The 20,406-nt window shown below is 40.1% G+C and overlaps 1 protein-coding gene across 5 annotated transcripts in view; it reads right to left on the bottom strand.

The window, feature by feature from the left end:
* Nucleotides 1–20,406, bottom strand: part of clcn2b (chloride channel, voltage-sensitive 2b) — a 204,581-nt gene that overhangs the window by 25,599 nt on the left and 158,576 nt on the right. For 2 of the 5 annotated variants that reach the window (XM_017436967.3, XM_017436969.3), the window contains 5 exons: nt 19,556–19,746; nt 13,969–14,080; nt 10,248–10,318; nt 9,739–9,813; nt 8,065–8,097 (listed from right to left, as the gene is read on the bottom strand). In XM_017436967.3, coding sequence (XP_017292456.1) covers nt 8,065–8,097; nt 9,739–9,813; nt 10,248–10,318; nt 13,969–14,080; nt 19,556–19,746 — 482 coding nt within the window. The remainder of the gene's footprint in view (nt 1–8,064; nt 8,098–9,738; nt 9,814–10,247; nt 10,319–13,968; nt 14,081–19,555; nt 19,747–20,406) is intronic. The other 3 variants (XM_017436968.3, XM_017436971.3, XM_017436972.3) reach the window with 2 other exon arrangements.

The following is a 20,406-nucleotide window of genomic DNA, read 5'->3' on the forward strand; positions in this document are numbered from 1 at the left end:
CATGCCACAGTAGTCGTAACTATCCGGACTGAAGGCGATTTCGGAAGTTTTCCCAGAGCGCCACCTAGTGGAGGGCGCGGGAAGTGCGCGGGAAGCGCGCCACAGCGTAGAGGGCGGTCGCCAGAGTTCCCGCGGTCGCCATAGGCCGAAGCGGCGCTGAGCTGCGAGGGCCGTCCAACGCTGCTTGCAGCTTTAATTTTTACTTGTATTTGTTTTATCTGTTCAACTGCGTTGTTTTATTGTTTTTTAAATTCATTATCATGTACTTAGCTTTGTCACTTTAATTTTATGCTTTCTTTGATCTTATTTATTACTCACGTTCCGCACTTTGTTTCAGCTATTGCAGGTGTTAAAACGCTTTATAAAGAAAGTTGATGATGATGATGATGATGCACACGAACGGCTAAACCACAGCAGAAAAGCTACAGTTTTACTCAAAATTGGTGCTGTGCAAACTGAGCAATCGGCTTCTAGAATAGAGTGGTCTTCCACTGCAGAATAAATGTACACTTGCTTTGTTTTTAAACTTTTAGGATTCTGTTTTAGTCACTATTTTTCACTTGTTTCTAATGAAAACATTTTACCACAGCCAATTAAAACAGCTTAAAAATCCAGAATCGAAAATCCAAACAGCTACAAGCATTTTCCCTTAAAAATACAAGAGAAACTACAAAACTTGAATAAAATAAAACTCTGAAAATTATGAGGATTGACTGAAGTGGACAGAGTGAAACTGCTTTGAGTTTTTATTTTTTTGATCACACAAAGAAGTTGGTGACACTGGTGAACAGATAATTGAACAGCTTGCCAGGACTGAGTGAACGGCACAGTCAGATTTTGTTTTTCACCTTCACCTCGCCTTTAATTTCAATCAGCTCTGCTACTCTCAACTGAAATGGATTAACAAGAGGTTCAAGCGTAATTTTCTCTGCTTCAAAGTCGACAAATCCCATGCAAACTCTGTACTAAACCTGTTCTGTTTGAAATGAATGCACCACAGAGACTTTTCCATGTCAGTAAGTGCAGAGGAAGCAGTCTTCACAACATGGCTTGAGTGACGTGCTGCATGGTCTACTGCCTGGCAAGTTTGTCAACTGCTGCCACACAATTTTATTGAGGTGGAGGCACCTTCAATGATTATTTCACCAGACAAAATCATCAGTCTTTTCCCCCCAGTTAGATTACACAAGACCTCGTTACACCCCTAAGCCTTGCACAATAGAATCTCTTCATACTCGAATGATGGTACAGCCATGGATATCCCATGTTAGATGAGCCAGTGTGTGCAAGCCCTTTTTTGGTGTGTACGTGCCACAACTGCCACAGGTCTTCACACAAGTACCTGATGCACTGCCACCACAATCATAAGCCACTATGACCTTGCTAAGGAAGTTTTGTGCATGCTTAAATTTCTTCTTTGTCACATGTAATAGAGAGCTCACTGCATTCCCAATATATGCTTGAAGACCTCACAAAGACCCTGCAATGACCATTCAAATACATTTTTTTCACACTGCAACTTGATTTGAAACACCTTTGAAGAAACATAAATTCAAGGAAGTATTTTACTGGGCTGCAACTGTTGGAGACTAATTTGCAACTCAAAACTGCAAAAAAGTTTGCAAACTTTCAGCTGCAATCTCATTGAAGTGTTTGTGACCAGCAAGCTGTATGTCAGTTTTGCATGGTAAGTTTTTGAAAATCTTACTTACTTTTGTCTGCATGACTTGCGTTAACAGTAGTAACTGAATTATGGGTTGTGCACATTATTTTTGTTTTCCACCTCCGCCCACATTATACATTACCCACCTTGGTCTGCTTTGGAACCACCTTGCAAGCCACCATCACGTTAATGATTTAATCTATTGGAATACACTTTTGAAATGAGATTTCGACCAGTTTTTCCAATAATTACCATTTATTATCTGAACAATCTTTATCCATAGACATTGAGGGCTTCAGCCTCAGATATTTTCTGTCAGAGGAGAACTCCTGTGCAAGTGTCAAATTGCAGACAAATTTGGACTTTTGACATCTAATAACAGGAAAAACGTAGGGATTGTAAGAATGTGCAGCAACATTGCTGGCACAACCCTACAGAACCTGACTGACCTACACAAAGAGAGGGCAGTGAAAAAGGCCCGACTGGCTCTGGCAGCTCCTGGACACTCCATGGTTTTTCATTGACTGAGTTTAGTTTGCCTCCGTCCGGATGCAGGTACCTGTTGCTAAATAAACTGTTGACAGTTGCAGTCCAGTGAGATACTCCCTTTGATAAGTACCAGACTCTCTATAACAACCAATTTGTGTGGAGCAAACTCTTATTTTGGTTGGAGTGAAAACTTCCATTTAGTAAAGACTAATTAGGCAAAGCCACATAAACATCTGGTTCAGGAACCCAAACTATTAATTCTTATCTCTGTGCTGACAGAATGAAAATAAATGTTAAAAGTTTAAAACAGCAGAGAGAAAGAAGCTTCCACTTTTTTGGCATAAGCTGCATTTATAATGGAACTTCCTGAGGTTTGTGTAGCTGGAAAGCAAATACACTGAGCTGAGTGCAATCAGGCTCAACAGTTGGAGACTCCAGATGTCACAGGGACTTAGCTCATTATCTCTATGCTTCACCAACTTATTTTTATTATAGTGTTGGATAAACATATCAAAAAAAGTTGTACAATCCTGCTTTTTCCTACTCAAGATGCTTACTTAAAGTAACTTTGTCCAACTTATTTTTTTACCTTTTTACTGTTATAGTCAGCTTTACCTTTCAATTACATCAAGCAACAAGGTTTATACTGTGCTGCTCTGTCAATAAATGTAATTAAAAATTGAAATATTTGTTGTAACTGTTGTCAAAGATGATCAATGACAACATGAATGTTTATTATAAAAATACTTAGGTTCCACACAGTTAACAGACTTTTAGGTTTATCAATTGATTTCATGCAATGAAGAGCAAACAACAAATCAAGGTTGTAATTTAGGTAAAGTAATTATGTGTGAATTCCTTACATGTAAGCAAACCTAACTTAGGTGCAAAAAGGACATGTTCCTTCACCAACACTTCAATGCAGCATATCAAGAAGGAAAGGAGCACACGTGTCCAGAAATTCAGAGAAAGCAAAAGAAGAAAAAAGAAATAAAGTTGGAGAGCTAAAAAAATAGAAATAAATAACCCAGAAGCTATTATAAATAAAGCATGGTGGGAATGCAAAAGTGGAAGGAAAAATGATGAGAAAAATCAGAAAGGAGGAACAGGGAATCATTTCTATGCAACAAGCCGCTGAAATCTTTTACCCTGCATCAATATTTCACTGCCTGAATGGAACAATGGAGGGGAGGTGATCATAGACCACAGATTGAGCTACAAACACAGAAGTAGGGTCTTTGCAGAGAGTGACATGGAGGATGCAAAAAAAGAACGACAGAAGAACTGTGATGAAGGAGCTGTTAAAAGGTGATGTGAGAAGTACTGATCTATCCACTGCTGCAGGGTTTAACTAACTGAAGAAGTTGGGCAATAGGCTTGTTTTTTTAAAATGTCCACTGTCAATTCAAAAACCAACCATCGGCAGTATATTTGAGAAAGGGTGTTCAAACTTTCTTTTTCCTTTCCTTTTAATAATAAAAAATGAAAGACAAGATGGGCAATCTTCTTTCTCTGTACAACTGTGGAAACAAAGTCAAGAATTTAATTTTAATTTCATTTTAAAACAAGGAGTTACTCAAAACTTCAAACAAGAATTATACCAGATCTGAACAACCAGCTCTTTAGATCTTAATATCAGCCCAGGAAGCATTATTCACACTGAGAACAGACATGGGGGTAACCTCAAATACATCGCCCAACGCACAACTTTTTTTTTAAGTTGGAACCTGCAAGATAATGGCTCTAAATACCTTATTTTCCTGATAAGCTGGGGCCAGTGATAACACAGAGGAGAGGAGTGTGATCTCAGAGGTAAAGTGTCACCACAGACAGTTCAGTTAGGAATGTTACCTGAGCATGGCTTTATTAACCTTAATGCAGCACGAAAAATGACATTTAAAAATCTGATTTGATGTCTCTGAGCTGCAAGCCTCAAGCCTCACCAGCAGTGCCTCTGGTCTGGCACAAAGTGAGAAATCACAGATCTGAGCTGCACAGGGTGCAGGAGAAAACTGCAACAGAATTTTACATACGACTGTAACAAATACAACAAGCATGGGGTTTAATTTGTTAATTTGTTGGGGGGTCTTTGTTTAACAGCTGATAGTTGATTGTAAAACAGCAGCTGTGACACATCACTGAGTTTATTAACCACACGTTGATTCATGAAGAAATTCTGCTGTGTGGCTTCATTTTGCATGGTTGGTAAAAGAAATGCTGGACTATTTTATTATATATGGATGTTATCTGTTAAATGTCTTATAAATTAAAATACTGCAGCTTTGCAACAGGGCAAAGCTGCAGTATTTATGTCTTAACTATTGGTTGAGCTTAAAAACAAAAACAGAGTCATATTTCTAATTTAGAGCCAATAAGAAATTGTTTTAAAGAACACAGGAGTTGACGATTGTTCATTTTGTAGTTCTTTATGCAGCTGTCTACATTACTATAAACTGTGATACTTGTGATTTGTTTTTAGAGCAAACGTTTCTTTTACCACAAGTTTTTAAAATTGCACCATGCCAGTTTGATTGTATTTTATATTCAAATTGTTGCTAAATTAAATAAAAGATCCAAATTTTTGCTGAGCATTAAACCACATCAGTGTTCTACAGCCACTCAGCAGGTGTCCATCCGTGGCTGAGCCAACACCTGAAAAAAAGTTTGAGGAATGAGTCAGATTTCACAAGATCAAGGTGTGGTACAGCATGACCGGGTTTTACTTTTATTTTAACAGGTCAAACTTAGTTAAACTAGCTAAAACAAAAGGGAAAATAACAAATTACTTCAATAGCCAATATATTTGTCCAATCATCCAACCCTAATAACTAACTAACCAGGAGGAATCTGACAAGAGTCGGATTGCGGACCCGAAATTTCAACCCAAACACAGGAGTCGACAGTTAACTTGTCTTTATTGAACAGCGAGGTGAATGCAAAGCGTAGCAGGAGGGCCTCAGATCGCCGCGAGAAGAGACAAGATGGTTTCGTTATCCTCACGTAAACCAGGAAGTAACCACAGACTGAGAAGGTTACACTGACCTGGATGATGGTGTGGGGAGAACCGAGACACGATCCTTGCAGGGTAGCGGCAGAACGAAGTCCAGGAACGGATGTGAGAACTAGCGTCTCCGAAAGGTAGGCCGTGGGAGCTGAACTTAACTCTTGGTCAGACGGGCGGGGGTCGAAGCCGGGAGATCCAGAGTCAAGCAACGGTACCAGTGGGGCAGGCGAGAAATCCAAATCCAGGTCACAGGCAGGGGTCGATGTCCAGAAATCCGAAAACCAGCAAGTATCGGACAGGGGCAAGGCGTGGGGAAAAATCCGAAAGGCAAGAGCAGGGTCGAGGCACAAGAAGTCAGTCCGTGAACGCTGGAGAATTACTTGCTGTTGGGCTTTCATAATCTGGCACTGGAGGAGAGTAGAGACGGAGAATATATAGGGCCCAGCCCAGGTGTAGGAGAGGTAATTAACTGAGGACACAGGTGACGAGAATGATGATGATTAGCAAGAGGCATGGCATGGCAAAACACAGGCAAGATTATCACAGGAATCATTGGTAAATGTAATAACCCCTGTTTACTGTAAAGCCATACTTTTATGTCTGAAACAAAGGTTCTTTACAATTTTTCTCACTAAAAACCAGAAATGATTAACTTGCTTCTGAGCCCACACATCACCTCCAAAGATTCACTTGTGTAATTCACCATCATCTGTAAACACTGGCCATACAGTACGCTTCACAGGGGTAAACCTCACTCACTGGACTTCAGGAAGACTAACTGATGTCCATCAATAATGAACAAAATATGAGTCGAGCACAAAATCTCACAGACATCACTAATTTGCCTCCTGAAGTTAAAGTAACAATGAAATTAGATTTAGAATTTGCAAGATTAGTCAAGCGTTGAGTAATCACTAATAGTTGTGGTTTTGGCCTGCCACCTGAACAACTCGTGTAGGGGACACTGCAAAGAGCTGGCATTAAAAAAGGGCAGCTTTATGCCTGACAGGCACCCAGGTAAAATTCATAGTTAGGGAGGAATTCATTACAGAGCAGAACTGCATATAAGAAAATTCCCTGTGATGCTAAGGTTGTATAGATTGAAGGAATTCGTGCAGGACTGATAAACACAATCACTTTTTTTCCTGACATGTCAACTAATCTATTCACAGTATATTATCAGCTACATATCAAGGTTTTATCACACAGAGCCTGAGGCAATAGATACAATAAATGATGAAATAACACCACAGAGCCGTTTAATGATTAAACAGACCTCAATAACTGCGCTGATGGAGCTCTTTCACTTGGAATTTCATCATTTAAACTACAATGAGGTGACGCTGAGGAATGTTTTTTCAAAATCTGTAGCAAACTTCTAGATCTGGTATCCTAGCTGCAGATTTACAACAAAGGTATCGATTGATTATATAATCTATCCAATATAGGTAACTTTTTTAATTATGTTTAACTATTGGTACTTAACAGATGCTTGATTTTGTAAATTTAGAAGTAAGTTTTCTTTTCAATCTCTGAAATACACACAGGAACTGTGAACAAATGCAGCTGAACCACATACTACAATGAATCATCGTTGTTTTGTGTTGTAACCAAGAAAATCTGGTGGGCAGACAATAGCTATGAAGCGAAAACAGCATAATAGCATGTATTAACAAGATACAGCATCACTAAATGCACAATCAGTACAATCCTCCTTTTCTAAGTGAATATTTCAAAGATGAGATCTCTGTAAGCAGGAAGCACATCTGAGTGTTTCAAATTTAAAATGTTCCAACTTGACTGAAATAGCAGATCTTGTCCAATGGATCCAATTTTGAGTAAAGAACATACAAGAAAAAAAGGAATTGAAAGAAACACCTAAAGTTAAATTTTAGAGATCATTTAGAGTTTAAACTTTGAGGGTACCTACAACCTTAAACCTAGTATCATAGACCAGACCTGTAGATTTATAGTCTTCATTCTTTCAGGGCAATAGGCCCAGATGGCATCAGGTACTGAAGACATGGGCCTCTCTGCTCTGCTGTGTGCTGCACAGGTACTCTTAATACTATCCAGCCAGCTGTGCTAGAGTGGAAACTGTCTCGGATGCAGGTAGGCCTGCTCCTGGGATCTTGGATTAGGACTTATTTGACTGGTAGGCCTCAATATGCAGGACTACAAGGCTCTGTGTCTGACACAGTGCTGGGTAGCATGAGAACTTCACAAGGGACAGACCTATCAGTCTCTTCACTATGTACACAGGGCAGCCACCTACAGAAATCTTCAGACTCTGCAGTAGTTGGCAGTATAAGGAATGGTGATGAGTCTGAATGTAGGGAGATGGTGAACCATCTTTTTGACTCTTAAACTAAATCAGTTGAAGCTCACATCAGCAAAACCAAAGAACTGGTGGTGGACTTAATTAGTAAGCAATAAGCTGAACTGGTCAAGGAATTTGCTGGCTACATATAAAAAGGGTTAGAGTCAACTGTACTTCCTGCACAGACTCAGATCTTTTAACATTTGCAGCAGCATGCTGTGGATGTTCTATGAGACAGTGGTGGCCAGTACCATCTCTCACTCAGTTGTAAGAGTTAAATACACAGCAACTTACATCACTCTCTCACTAAGACTTCACATAACACAAAGGCAAATATATCTCGTATGAAATGTAATAAGCAGATTTTCTAGAAAACAGCATTTTAACACAAACACTGGCTTGTTTATTAGTAGATTTTACTCAGTTATTGCAAAACTTATCATGAGCTTTTTTAAACTAAGTGATTTCAGTTCCAACACATTTGCAATGTGCACAAATCTCAGCAGATATACTGCATACCATCTCTGCCGATGCCTTTCAATAGTGGACTAAAAATAAATTTGTGGTTTGAAGAATAAATGTTCTCACCCCAGAGAAACCCTTGAGGCCAGGTGGTGGCTCCTAGTGAACAAAATTATATGTGATGAGTAGAAACATATGCACAAATGTAAATTCTGTCTGAATGCAAGATCGTGTGATAGTTGAGTTTTAGATTTTTAGAAATTGAAGTTGTCTGATTGTCATGCAGACCTGAGTATTCTGGTGTGGCGAAATCATTTGTCTCAATTCATAACCAGAGGTTGATTTCACTTACTGACATGCAACGGTTTGTGAGCAATTGGACCACATGCGACATTCCAGTTTGTAATAATAATTTTAGATTTTACTGTACTTTTTAGGCATCATCATTGCAACTGATTCAGTTGCAGGAGAACTAATAGTAACATATGTGTCTGATCTTAATGAAAAGACATGATGTCCATGTCGTGATTATCAACTTGGACAAAAAAATTTCATCTGACTTAGCTCTTCTTTCTTTCTGTCAATGATTAAATACATGCCCAAAATTATTTTTAAATTGGTTACAATAGATGAAAAGGATTTGTTTTTATTTAGGGTGGAAGGGAGTCACTCCAAGAACAGGGTGCTCTGCTTTGGGAGTCAGTCACTGATTGGACACCTCTTGTGACACAAATGATGACTGACAGCATGCTTGATTGAAAAATGTCAGCAAAGCAGAAGACTTGACCACAACTTTACCACACTGCAGAAAATGTCTTTCTGTTTTTCCTGGAGAAACCCACTGAATGCCAGCTACACTGCTCCACAGCACAAAAGATGTCCACAATAAAAGGCTCAAATGTTGTCCAATCACTGAATTTTCTGCAATTTTTCCCTTTTATTCATTTCTGATGTTCAATAACTAACTATATCTAGATAGGAGATGATAAGAATATTTGACATTTTGCTAAGTGACATTTATTTGACTAAAAATGTTTAGGAGGAGGTTGGAGCAGGATTACTTTGTGACACCTGTCCAAGAACAACAGATGAAATCTAGCTGTTTGGTTAATTTGGTCACATTTATTGTCATGTTTAAGAGCAATGTTCTTGTTTAAAAACATACATAAATTAAGCAGTAAGATTCATCCCACATATTTCACTTTTTGATTTTTTACCACTCAAACTGATTAAAAATACTTGTTATAATTAGTTGTAATAATATACATGGTTAGATGTGGGATGTTTATGCTCTGAACATATAAACATACTGTCCTATTTCTAATAAAGCTCACAAACTGAAGAAACAGATGCTGTGAAGAACAACAACATTAAATTTGGGCGTTACGTTTGGGTAAACTTTGCAATACGTAAATAAAAATATGACTGGAATAATACCTTAAAAAGTATGTGCTATAGGCAGTACTGGTATTTTAGTGGTCAAGTATTCTGTATACCTTCTCCTGACCAACAGACCGATGGAAACTGGTTAAGTTGGATGAATCTATACTCAAGTCTACAATGGCAGAAGTTAAAGACCGTGAAAGGTCAGTGGTCAGGTTACAGGTTGGATTAAAAAAAAAAAAGGATGATCTACAATTGTTGGCACAGCTTTGGTTGAGCTCGGCTCAGATTACAGTCCATCTGCATTTGGGATTAGCCCTGAAATGGAATGGCTGCGTGACAATTGGTCAATTTTCTGATGGACCTGTTGCAGAGTGGATTCCAGGCTTGTGGGTAGCCCAGAACAGTGGCTCTTACCACAACAGATATCCGGACTCGTTTGGATGACCTCCTGAGCCCAGGAGACACCAGGCTCTCCACATTGTTGTTTTTCTTTCAGAGTACCAGAGACAAGCACATAATGTTAAAAACCTCAGTGTCAGTTTGCATTTGCAAATATAGAAAGAAAGAAATAAACTTCAGCAATGCCAGTTTGGCATTCCTAACTTTACAGCACTGCTGGGAAAATGCTTTAATGAAATGAGGCCTTAGCAGGCTGATGCAGAAGGAAAGCATTTTTCCTAAAAAGATACAAGATTGAGTAAAGTAGGTTTTATATTGAGGCTGCTTGAGATTCTGTGTGAGTGTCTGTTTGAGTGGGAGGTACTGTACTGTAGAGCGTGAAGAACTGTATGTGAGAGATAGGACTGTGTGGGTGTGTGTAACGTGTGATTGATAGAATGTGAGTCACTGTGTGGGTGCATGAGTTTGTACAGTACGTGTGATGGTGCTCTTGTTGCCTGTATTTGAGAATGTGGTGCTCTCACCTCAAGGGCTTCTGCGTCTGGACTGGAGCAGAACAGGTTCTTTAGTGCAATGCTTGAATGATCATGTGGACCTGTAAGACAAAGACAAAGTCTCTAAACCCATGTCAGATAGAGTTCCGGTCACAAAAGGCAAACTCAACTGAAAGGATGTTTCAATTTCTGCAAAATGTTAATTTACACACATAGATTTATCTAATATTAAATCAAATACATTAAGCATTTCATTTTATTTACTTGCTTTAATAGTTTTAGGCTTCTTCTAGTTATGCCATATCATTGCTCATTGTAGTGCCACATATTTAACTGTTAGCGAAGCAGCAACTGTGTTGTTTATTTAAAAACTCTCGTCATTTGCCCTACACGCAGGGTTTCCCCCAGTGTATTATATTCTTTCCCTCCACCATCGCCAGGCTAAGCTCCGCTTGTTTATTGTAAAATACATCATTTTTTATACACATTTTTTTTCACCCCAACCCCCAAAAGTATAAATCTATGCGTCGATCGCCATGCGGGGTGCGCGTGCCAACAGTGACGCAATCATGCTGTCCCCGCCCCTGTGCGAAGGTCCCCTGTCGTGTCATGTCGTGTGGTCGTGCACCTCCCAATTTTTGTAACCAAGCGCGGACCGTGCGCGCTGTGCTCCATTCAAAATGGACGGTTTTGGCTCTTTAGAGGAGCTGGTTCGCCTGTATCAGCATTTCTATGATCTCTCTGTGAGAGATCACAAAGATAATCAAACTGTTTAAAACTCGTGGAAGGAGATTACTGCTGCAGCCGATAAAAAGGAGAGTTTATAGACCACAGAGGGAAGAAATATTAGTTCTATGATGGGTGAATCACAACTAAAGCAAATAAATAAATGAAAGTCAAACTGAATGCTTTAAGTTTAAACATCCTCTCTGTATCACAGCCAGACACACAACAGCTCTTCCTCCTGAATACCTGCAGCCATGTTTGATGTGACAACCATCTGCTCTCTTTTTACCGTATTTCCACTGGTTACGTAGCGTACTGCCCCCCGTCTTTTCGGAGAATACTGCACCGACGTAAGCACCAAGTATAAATGCCTCCACCACGCGCTCAGGTCCACATGCTGTGCACGGAGCCCTGCAGGACTCTAATGAGCCCTGAGGCCGAGCCTCCTTCAGCTACCTGGAGTTAGCAGGTTGTCAGAGCCACAGCAATAAATATCAGCGGGTTTAACCAAAAATGGTTAGTTGAGCTAAAATTCAGCGGGTGTCTTCATAAGACCGAATATGCTAAGCATGTTTTGTACTTAGTGAAAATATTATCCTTGTTTAACAGTAAAATGATGCTATTAAATTCAGCATTAGATATGCTGATTCAACATGCAGCCTGTGCCACAAAAAGCACAGTACAGTCCAGCATCTGTCTGTTTTTCAGAGTTCTCTGTTGTTATTCATTGGCCTGGAAGTGAGACGTGTGTTGGTGCTTTGTTTGCACTTTTCCATTTATGGTAGTTTACTTTATTTGTAAATGTGACTTAAATTAGGATTCAAATTAAGTGCGAACAATTAGTATTATTTTATTTGTATTTTTGTTTAAAAAAAGTATTTCAAAAGCGCTTTTTTGTGAAACTAGTTGTGTAAATATTTGTCACAAATATCTTACAATATCACATAATAAATAGCCATATTTTCAACTTTCCTGTTAACTTTAATCTTTTTTTTTTTACTAAATCACAGTCGGCCGGTGATCGGCCGGCGAACAGCTATCTACCTCCGGGCTTAGCCTCTTTTCTGGGGGAAACCTTGCCTACACGTCACATAAACCCAACCTCTGATCATTTACCAGGAATATGATTTTCATTTAAAGTTATTCAAATAACAAAAACCTGAAAAAGCAATTTAATCATCCATCTATTAATTTTTAAACTTTCATCTAGGACCAAGCTGTTGAGACAACAAACTGAGCAGAGATCTTTATACCTCCCTCTCCCCAGCTACCTTTTTCAACTCCACTTGAGAGACACGATGTTCCCCTACCAATCATAAGATATAACCTATCCAGCAAGTCCTGGATCAGCTCCGAGGCTTTCCCCCACTGGCACATATCTTAAACAACCCCCCACCCCCACCTTACAGGCAATCAGAGGGCACCCTGACCAAATGCCCCAATTATCTCAACTGGCTCTTTTCAATGTGGAGAAGCAGTGGCTCTACTCTGAGCCCATCCTGGCTCTTTAAGCTCCTCCCCCTGTCCCCAAGAATCCAGTCACTTTAAAGGAAGCTTATTTCAACGGCTTATATTTGCAATCTCATTTACACAATCACAATCCATCAGAGTTGGTAAGTCAATCAACTTGCAAATCAACATCTTTGCCCTTTAGTTCATGTATTTTTTTTTTTTTAGAAGAGACTGTTGTGAAAGCTAAGCCCAATCTGTCAACTTCCCATTTTGTTTCACTACTCAATACACTAAAATGCTTAACACCCTTTTATTGCGCCAGAAAAGTATTCTCAACCTAGAATCAGCAATCTACCCTTTCTGACTTAGGACTCTTAGGACCTCTTCCCAGTGATACTCTTCATCTACTCCTGGGGTGCAATCCCAGGCCAGAGAGGATAGACTCTGGTGGGTTCTGTGTCCACCCCAGGGTCTTCTCTCGGTGTAAACCAGAGAGAGTGTACCCGTTAAACCTCCAGAAGGATGGGCTCAGCAGGCATCCTAAGTAGATGCCCAAGTCACCTGAGCTGACTCTTGATGTGGAGGGAGAGTGGCTCAACTACAAGCTCCCCCCAGCTGACAGCACTCTTGGCCCTAAGGCTGAGCCAAGCCACTCTGAAGCTGAAACAAGCCAGAATAGGCTCATTTCAGCTGCTTGGAACCAGGATCTTGTTAAGTAAAGTTAGCGTTATAATCCACAACTCATGACCATAGGTGAGTTTTGGAACAAAATTGGATGAGTAAATCAAGAGGTTTCCCTGTCAGCTCAGCTCCTTCTACACCATGACGGACCAGAGCAATGCTCCCATTACTGTGAATGAGCCCCCAATATGTGAATCCATCTCCAACTCCATCCTGCTGTCACTCATGATCTACTTGAGGCAAATACTAAGTCCCGACCTAAAAGGAAGCATTCCACTTTTTTCCCATTTGAGAACCAAGGCTTCAGACTTAGCAGAGCTGACTCTTATTCCAGCCGCTTCACACTTGTATCAGTCGGTGATCAGTTCACAGCTCTCTCCTAGTCTTTGCCTGAGTGTCCAAGATAGGACAAGACTTGGGTTTGAATGTACTAATTCTCATGCTGGCTGCAAGCAGTGATTGCTAAAGCTTGACCAGACCAACAGTATCACATCATCTGCAAAAAGCAATGACACTAGTTGAAGTTGATAAAACAAGAATATTTCAATCATTTGGCTCAACATGAACATTTTGTACAACAAGTTTATCAACAGAACTGGAAGAAAGAACTGCTGAAAGAAGGTCAAGGCAAAGAAGTTTGACTTATTTTTGGAAAGGTGAGTCAAGTTCATACACTGCTTGTATTGGGACTGAACCACTTAAAACCAGCCAGTCAGCTGTCTGATTAAGAGACATTCAAGAGAAGTGCTTAAAAGAAATAGCAGTGATTTGGAGATATGCTCGCTTTGCTGTCATTGTAGTTTTGTCTTAACAGTCACTGTATGGGTTATTTTGATATGGGCAATCGTGGTCCCCTCAAAAGGAAAAAACAATAACTTCTAAGATTTCTTACTGGTGGGTAGTTCAGTGGGTCTCTCCACGACAGAGGGTCTTTTCAGAGCAGGTTTGAGGGGTTTCTGGCCAGCTGGACGGGTTGGACTGAAGGAGGACTCCTCAGTAGAGATCTGTGACACAAACAGAGATAAGACACAGCACTCAAACAACCTGATCATGCCTTAAAAATCCACTGTTCAGACAACTGGCTCATTAGACAAATAGATGTCCTTTCAGCAGTGAGATGAGACGTAGACAACAGAGCAAAACAGAAAACCTACAACGAATTGCACCCAAGGTAAGAAAAAAAGCCAACAAGAGTTAAAAGCAAAAAGTCTGCATCTCAGGTTGGCCTTGATGTAAAAATTTTATGAGTGACTTTTCATGCTGGCACACCTAAAAAATTATTATTTTTTTGCTTAGTTACATTAACGACTTTCTGAAGTGGGAGAGAAAATCTGGCTTCAGCTCTGCATTAAATACAATGTTAGGCCACTAAGTATTGTGGATTAAAGTAGATAAAGACTCAACATCTCATTTACTCTTTCAACATAGAAGCTTGTGGACTCTTTGTGTTATAAAATGCAGTTCCAAATAAATTTACTGCGTCCTTATGTAGATAATAAAGTACTGCAGAATAACCTGATGGGCTGCATACTTTCACCTCTGCTCTCCTCCCTCTACACCAGCTGCTGCACCTCCAGCCATGAGTCTGTAAAACTGATTAAGTTTGCGGACGACACCACTGTCATCGGTCTGATCTCGGACGGGGACGAGTCTGCTTACAGGACGGAGGTGGATCGGCTGGTGTCTTGGTGCAGCTCAAACAACCTGGAGCTTAACACCCAGAAGACGGTGGAGTTAATTGTGGACTTCAGGAAAGCCATAGACCGACCACGCCCTCTTGTTATCAAGGACCTCACCATCGCTACTGTGGACTCCTTCCGCTTCCTGGGTATCACCATCACCCAGGACCTCAAGTGGGAGCCGACCATCAGCTCCATCATCAAGAAAGCACAGCAGAGGATGTTCTTCTTACGACAGCTGAGGAAACTCAAAATGCCAGCTGAGCTGATGGTGAAGTTTTACACAGCTGTCATTGAGTCCATCCTCGCCACCTCCATCACCGTGTGGTTCACTGGGGCCACGAGCAGGGACAAACAGAGACTGCAACGCGTTGTGCGCTCCGCCGAGAGGGTGATCGGCTGCAACCTCCGACCTGTACAGGACCTGCACTCCTCCAGGACTTTAGGACGAGCAGGTCGAATTACAGCTGACCCCACCCACCCTGAACACAGCCTGTTTAATCCTCTCCCCTCAGGCAAAAGACTACGGTCCATCCGGACCAGAACTTCCTGCCACATGAACAGCTTCTTTCCCTCTGCCACTAAACTGCTGAACAACAGATAATTAACTCTAGTACGACACAGCCACTTTATCTACCTGCCATAATGCACGTGTACACTTTAATTTATGTCTTGTTTCATTGTTTCCTTATTCATTTGTATTTGTTTTCTTTGCACCAGTACACCAAAATAATTCCCTAGCCTGTAACTTGTTTACTGGCAATGGCAATAAAGTGATTCTGTTTCTGATTAACAAAAAAAAACCTTTAAAAATAGATAATGTAAATCTGTATTGTTGCCTCCCAGTTCCTCACCTGAGGATGTTTTTCTCAGCCATTCACTGCAGTGTGATGAAAAAGAATTTGAGAGAGACAAAGGTCAATCAATAATTTTAGCAGGAACGGATTTACAGATCTACATTAAACTTGGTTGTCTTAAATGATCTAATAGGCTGCTGTTATTGATGGGTTAATAAAGATTTTGCCCTCCGAGAATTTTCTTCCCAGACTCTCTTTCAGTGGAACAGAAAACACCTTCCAAGCAAGCATTCAAGAAATGGGAATAAAATCACAGTGAATTCATGATTTATTTCTGTAGACTGTATTGTCTTGATGTTTTATCTTTTTAACAGCAGAATGAAGAAAAAAACTGAATTTATTCAAAATAAATAAAAACATTTTATTTATTTATAACTGTAATTACAGTCTTCTTATCTCAGTATATGTAGCAGTAAAATGACCACCCATTAAAGTCTGAACAACATAACTAAATAAATACAATAAATACAACCATAACTGCAAGCAAGACAATGCAGGTTTCAAAATAGTAAAGAAAAAGACAAACAAAAGATGGGTGAGCAGAAAAGGAGAAACGAGTAGAACAACAAACCTTGGGGTGGACCTTCAGAACCCCGTTGTAAAAAGATCTATTCTTATTTGTTTTATGTACTCAATCCATAGCGCCCATCTTTTCAGAAAAACATCCTCTGAACAGAAATATTTTATTAGGTCACACTGAATCAGCAGCTGACTGATGGCTGAATGTTAAAGTGATAGTTCAGTTATTTTGAAGAGGCTGTATGGTCAGTTTAAATTATAGTTCTGATAATAATATTTTGAACAATGCACACATTCTTTTTACTGTAGTCTAACAGCTTCATGAGGTGCATAGTGTGAGTGTGTTCAAGTTTTTAAGCACATTTCTCATGTTTGCTGAAAGTTATACAAGTTAATTTAAAAAGTGAGATCTGGTCAGATGAAATGAGTTTACCTAAAATTAGAATCTATAAATTACATTTTGCAGATTAAATGATAAAATGAGCATATATCGCTGAATAAATATTGCGTTGTGGTTAAATTTGAAAATCAAGAGACCAATATTTAATCAGCATCTAAATGTGGAACACTGACTGACTTTTAAAAACGATAGTAGTGTTTAAAATGTTACAACAGCAGGTAAAAGTATGATGATATAAAATGTGTCAATCAAACTTTTGGTCTAATTTTCCCATTTGCGATCTCATTAGGAGAAGAAAAAAAACAGTGAATTGACAAACAGTTTTTACTAACAGTTTAAGATGAAACTGAACTCATCACCTGCTCTGGAGCATAGCAGCTAAACTGTTAACCTTACTTTGTAGTCCAGTCCTCTGGTAATCCAGCACCAGGACCTCATGACAATTAAATTAAAAACCTGAATATCTTAACAGAAGTCTAACATACATATACTGCCAAAAGTATTCACTCACCCATCCAAATTATTGGAATCAGGTGTTCCAATCACTGGCCACAGGTGTATAAAATGAAGCAACAAGGCGAGCAGGCTGTTTTTACAAACATTTGTGAAAGAATGGGTACCATGAAGTGGTAGGCCACGTAAACTGAAGGAGCGGGGTCAGCGGATGCCGAAGCACATAGTGCGAAGAGGTCGGCAACTTTCTGCAGAGTCAATCACTGCAGACCTCTAAACTTCATGTAGCCTTCAGATTAGCTCAAGAACAAGAACAGTGCTCAGAGAGCTTCATGGAGTGGGTTTCCATGGCCGAGCAGCTGCATCCAAGCCTTACATCACTAAGTGCAATGCAAAGCGTTGGAGGCAGTGATGTAAAGCACGCCGCCACTGGACTCTAGAGCAGTGGAGACATGTTATCTGGAGTGACAAATCATGTCTCTCCATCTGGCAACCTGATGGACAAGTCTGGGTTTGGCTGCTGCCAGGAGAACGTTACATGTCTGACTGCCCTGTGCCAAGTTTGGTGGAGGGGGGATCATGGTGTGGGCTTGTTTTTTAGGAGCTGGGCTCAGCCCCTTAGTTCCAGTGAAAGGAACTCTGACTGCTTCAGCATACCAAGTCCAGCTTTAAGGGGAACAGTCTGGGATGGCCCCTTCCTGTTCCAACATGACTGTGCACCAGGGCACAAAGCAAGGTCCATAAAGACATGGATGAACGAGTTTGGTGTGGAAGAACTTGACTGGCCTGCACAGAGTCCTGACCTCAACCTGATAGAACACCTTTAGGATGAATTAGAGTGAAAACTGTGAGCCAGGCCTTCTCCTCCAACATCAGTGTCTGACCTCACAGATGAGCTTCTGGAAGAATGGTCAAAAATTCCCATAAACACTCCTAAACCTGTAGAAAGCATTCACAGAAGAGTTGAAGCTGTTATAGCTGCAAAGAGTGGGCCAACATCATATTAAACCCTATGGATTAGGAATGGGATGGCACTCAAGTTCATATGCATCTGAAAGGAGATGAGCGTATGAGCGTATAGTGTATAGTGTATCTTGCACTGTTTTAAAATCTGGATCACCACAAAAATTTATTCACCTGCTTGTTGTGTCAACCTCAACATTTCTCATAAATTTCATCAAAATCTGCTTGTTAGTTTTAAGTTATCTTGCAAACAAACCAACACTGAAAACCTAACCTCCTTTCAGAGGAAATTATGGGACTTTTTATTTAATTTAAGAGCTTGTATTGAGACAAACAAACAAACAAAAAACATTCCTCTTGTCCTTTGTGGACCGCAGGAACGACACCCTCCTGCTGTAAAAAAGTAACTAAATAACTCTTACTCAAAGCAGGGTTTCTCCCAGTGTATTATAAGCCTGGCAGGCCGTCCGGCTAAGCTCCGCTTGTTTATTGTAAAATACATCATTTTTTGTACATGTTTTTTTCAACCCGCACCCCCAAAAACACTACCTTTCTTTACCTCTTTACACGGTAACACCTACTACAACATACAGCATGTCATGGAGAAAGGCTCAAAAGATGGACTCCTTTTTTTTCCCAAAGTCAGAGGAGCAGTGGTGCAGAGGAGTCTATTCATTTACCTGCTGAGCAAGGAGAGCGCACTGACATATGAAGCGCCAAAGCGGACAAAACCTCTACGTACAGACCCGCACGCGAGACCGAATGACATGTGCATGCAAACGTATGACCTGCGCAAGACAGGTGAAAGAAATGTTGTTAAGATAAAAACCCCAAAATAAATCAAAAACCTATTTCAATGTAATGTATGTGAAAACGTTTTTATGGATCCCCTCTTTTCTTTGTTTATTCTGTTAAATCAGTAAAGACAGGACTGTTTCTGCTTGGTGTTATTATACTAAAAGCAGCAATCCTTGAACTTCTCTCAACACCTTCTTTGTGGACCACTTTTTTAGGGTCTATATTGAAGCTCCTTGTACGATATATAGAAAATATGTGCTGAACGTGCATATTGGCTCGCTCCATCATCGAACAAGCATTGAGATGGCAGCACAAAAAAGCAAAAGTAAACAGGAAATAATATAAATACATTACACTGACTAAAATGAATTAACCAACCAATAATTAAAATGTAACATCTCTAAATGTTTTTCATGTTCTAGGCTTGTCAATCAATTAGTATTTATTTTTATTGTATTTTTGTTTAAAAAAGCATTACAAAAGTGCCTTTTTGTAAAACTGTAGTTGTGTAAATATCTGACAGATATCTTACAATATCACATAATAAATAGCCATATTTTCAACTTTCCTGTCAGCTTTAATCTTTTTTTTTTTTACTAAATTGCCACCTACCACCAGGCTTAGCCTCTTTTCTGGGGGAAACCCTGTCAAAGCAAATTTTTAATGTCTTATTTTTTACTTCAGTAGGTTTTTAAACAAGTAACTTTACTTGTACTTGAATAAAATTTAAACCGAGTAAGTGTACTTTCACTTGAATACATTAATTTAGTACCCTTTTCATCTCGGCATTTCCTAGTGGTGGCCTCTCACCTGGAAACGGACCTCCTGACTGGCTCGCTGCCGTCCATCATCACTGTCGCTGTTGGACACGACAGACAGACGTTTCTTCTCAGCAGCAGCTCGCTCCCTGATGTACTCCAGCCGTCTGCTGCGACTGAGCTGCTGGGAGAGTAGGGACTGAAGCTGGGCACGCTCGATGGAGCCCAACAGGATCATCGACTCTGGGACAGGAGAGGTGAGAGAGGAGAGGTGAGTATCAGAGGGGAAAACCTGATGGGGACAGCTTGGTAGGTGAATACTGAGCAAAAAGAGGAGGCAGAAATGACAAAGGAGAAGAATAAAAACCTGTGCAACGTTTTTAAGAGAAAGAAAGGGAGAAGAGTGCAGGGAATTTCAAACACATGTAGCAGCACTGCAGAGAGTTCTTCTATGCTGTATAACAAATGCCTATTACCCAGGGACGGTGTGTGAGTGTGTGTGTGTGTTTGTGTGTTTGTGTATAAGTGCCAGCACTTGCTGATTAGGTATTTGGCTAAATGCCGCAGCTAATTGTTCCTGCATGACTGCATAATTGAAACAGTGTTAAAATACCTAATCTTCACTTCAGTGAGGTTGTTCGGGCCATCAGTAAGTTGCAGCCAGATAAGTTTGTCTATCAATAAAACAATCTGATCCGCACAACACCAAGGTCAGAAGAATTCTGTATATTCTGCATTTGCTATAATGTGGAGGGAACATTTAGTCCAACAGCATGAGGAGTACTGACAGAAGACTATTCTGACACAGAAGACTCCTCTCTTTGATGTTCTCACGTTCTCTTTCACAAAACATCTCAGGCTGGTACTTAGACACCTTCTGAATGACTCGAGGCAGTGGGGGGG

This window comes from Kryptolebias marmoratus, linkage group LG2, assembly GCF_001649575.2.
Source record: "Kryptolebias marmoratus isolate JLee-2015 linkage group LG2, ASM164957v2, whole genome shotgun sequence".
NCBI classification, from domain to species: domain Eukaryota; kingdom Metazoa; phylum Chordata; class Actinopteri; order Cyprinodontiformes; family Rivulidae; genus Kryptolebias; species Kryptolebias marmoratus.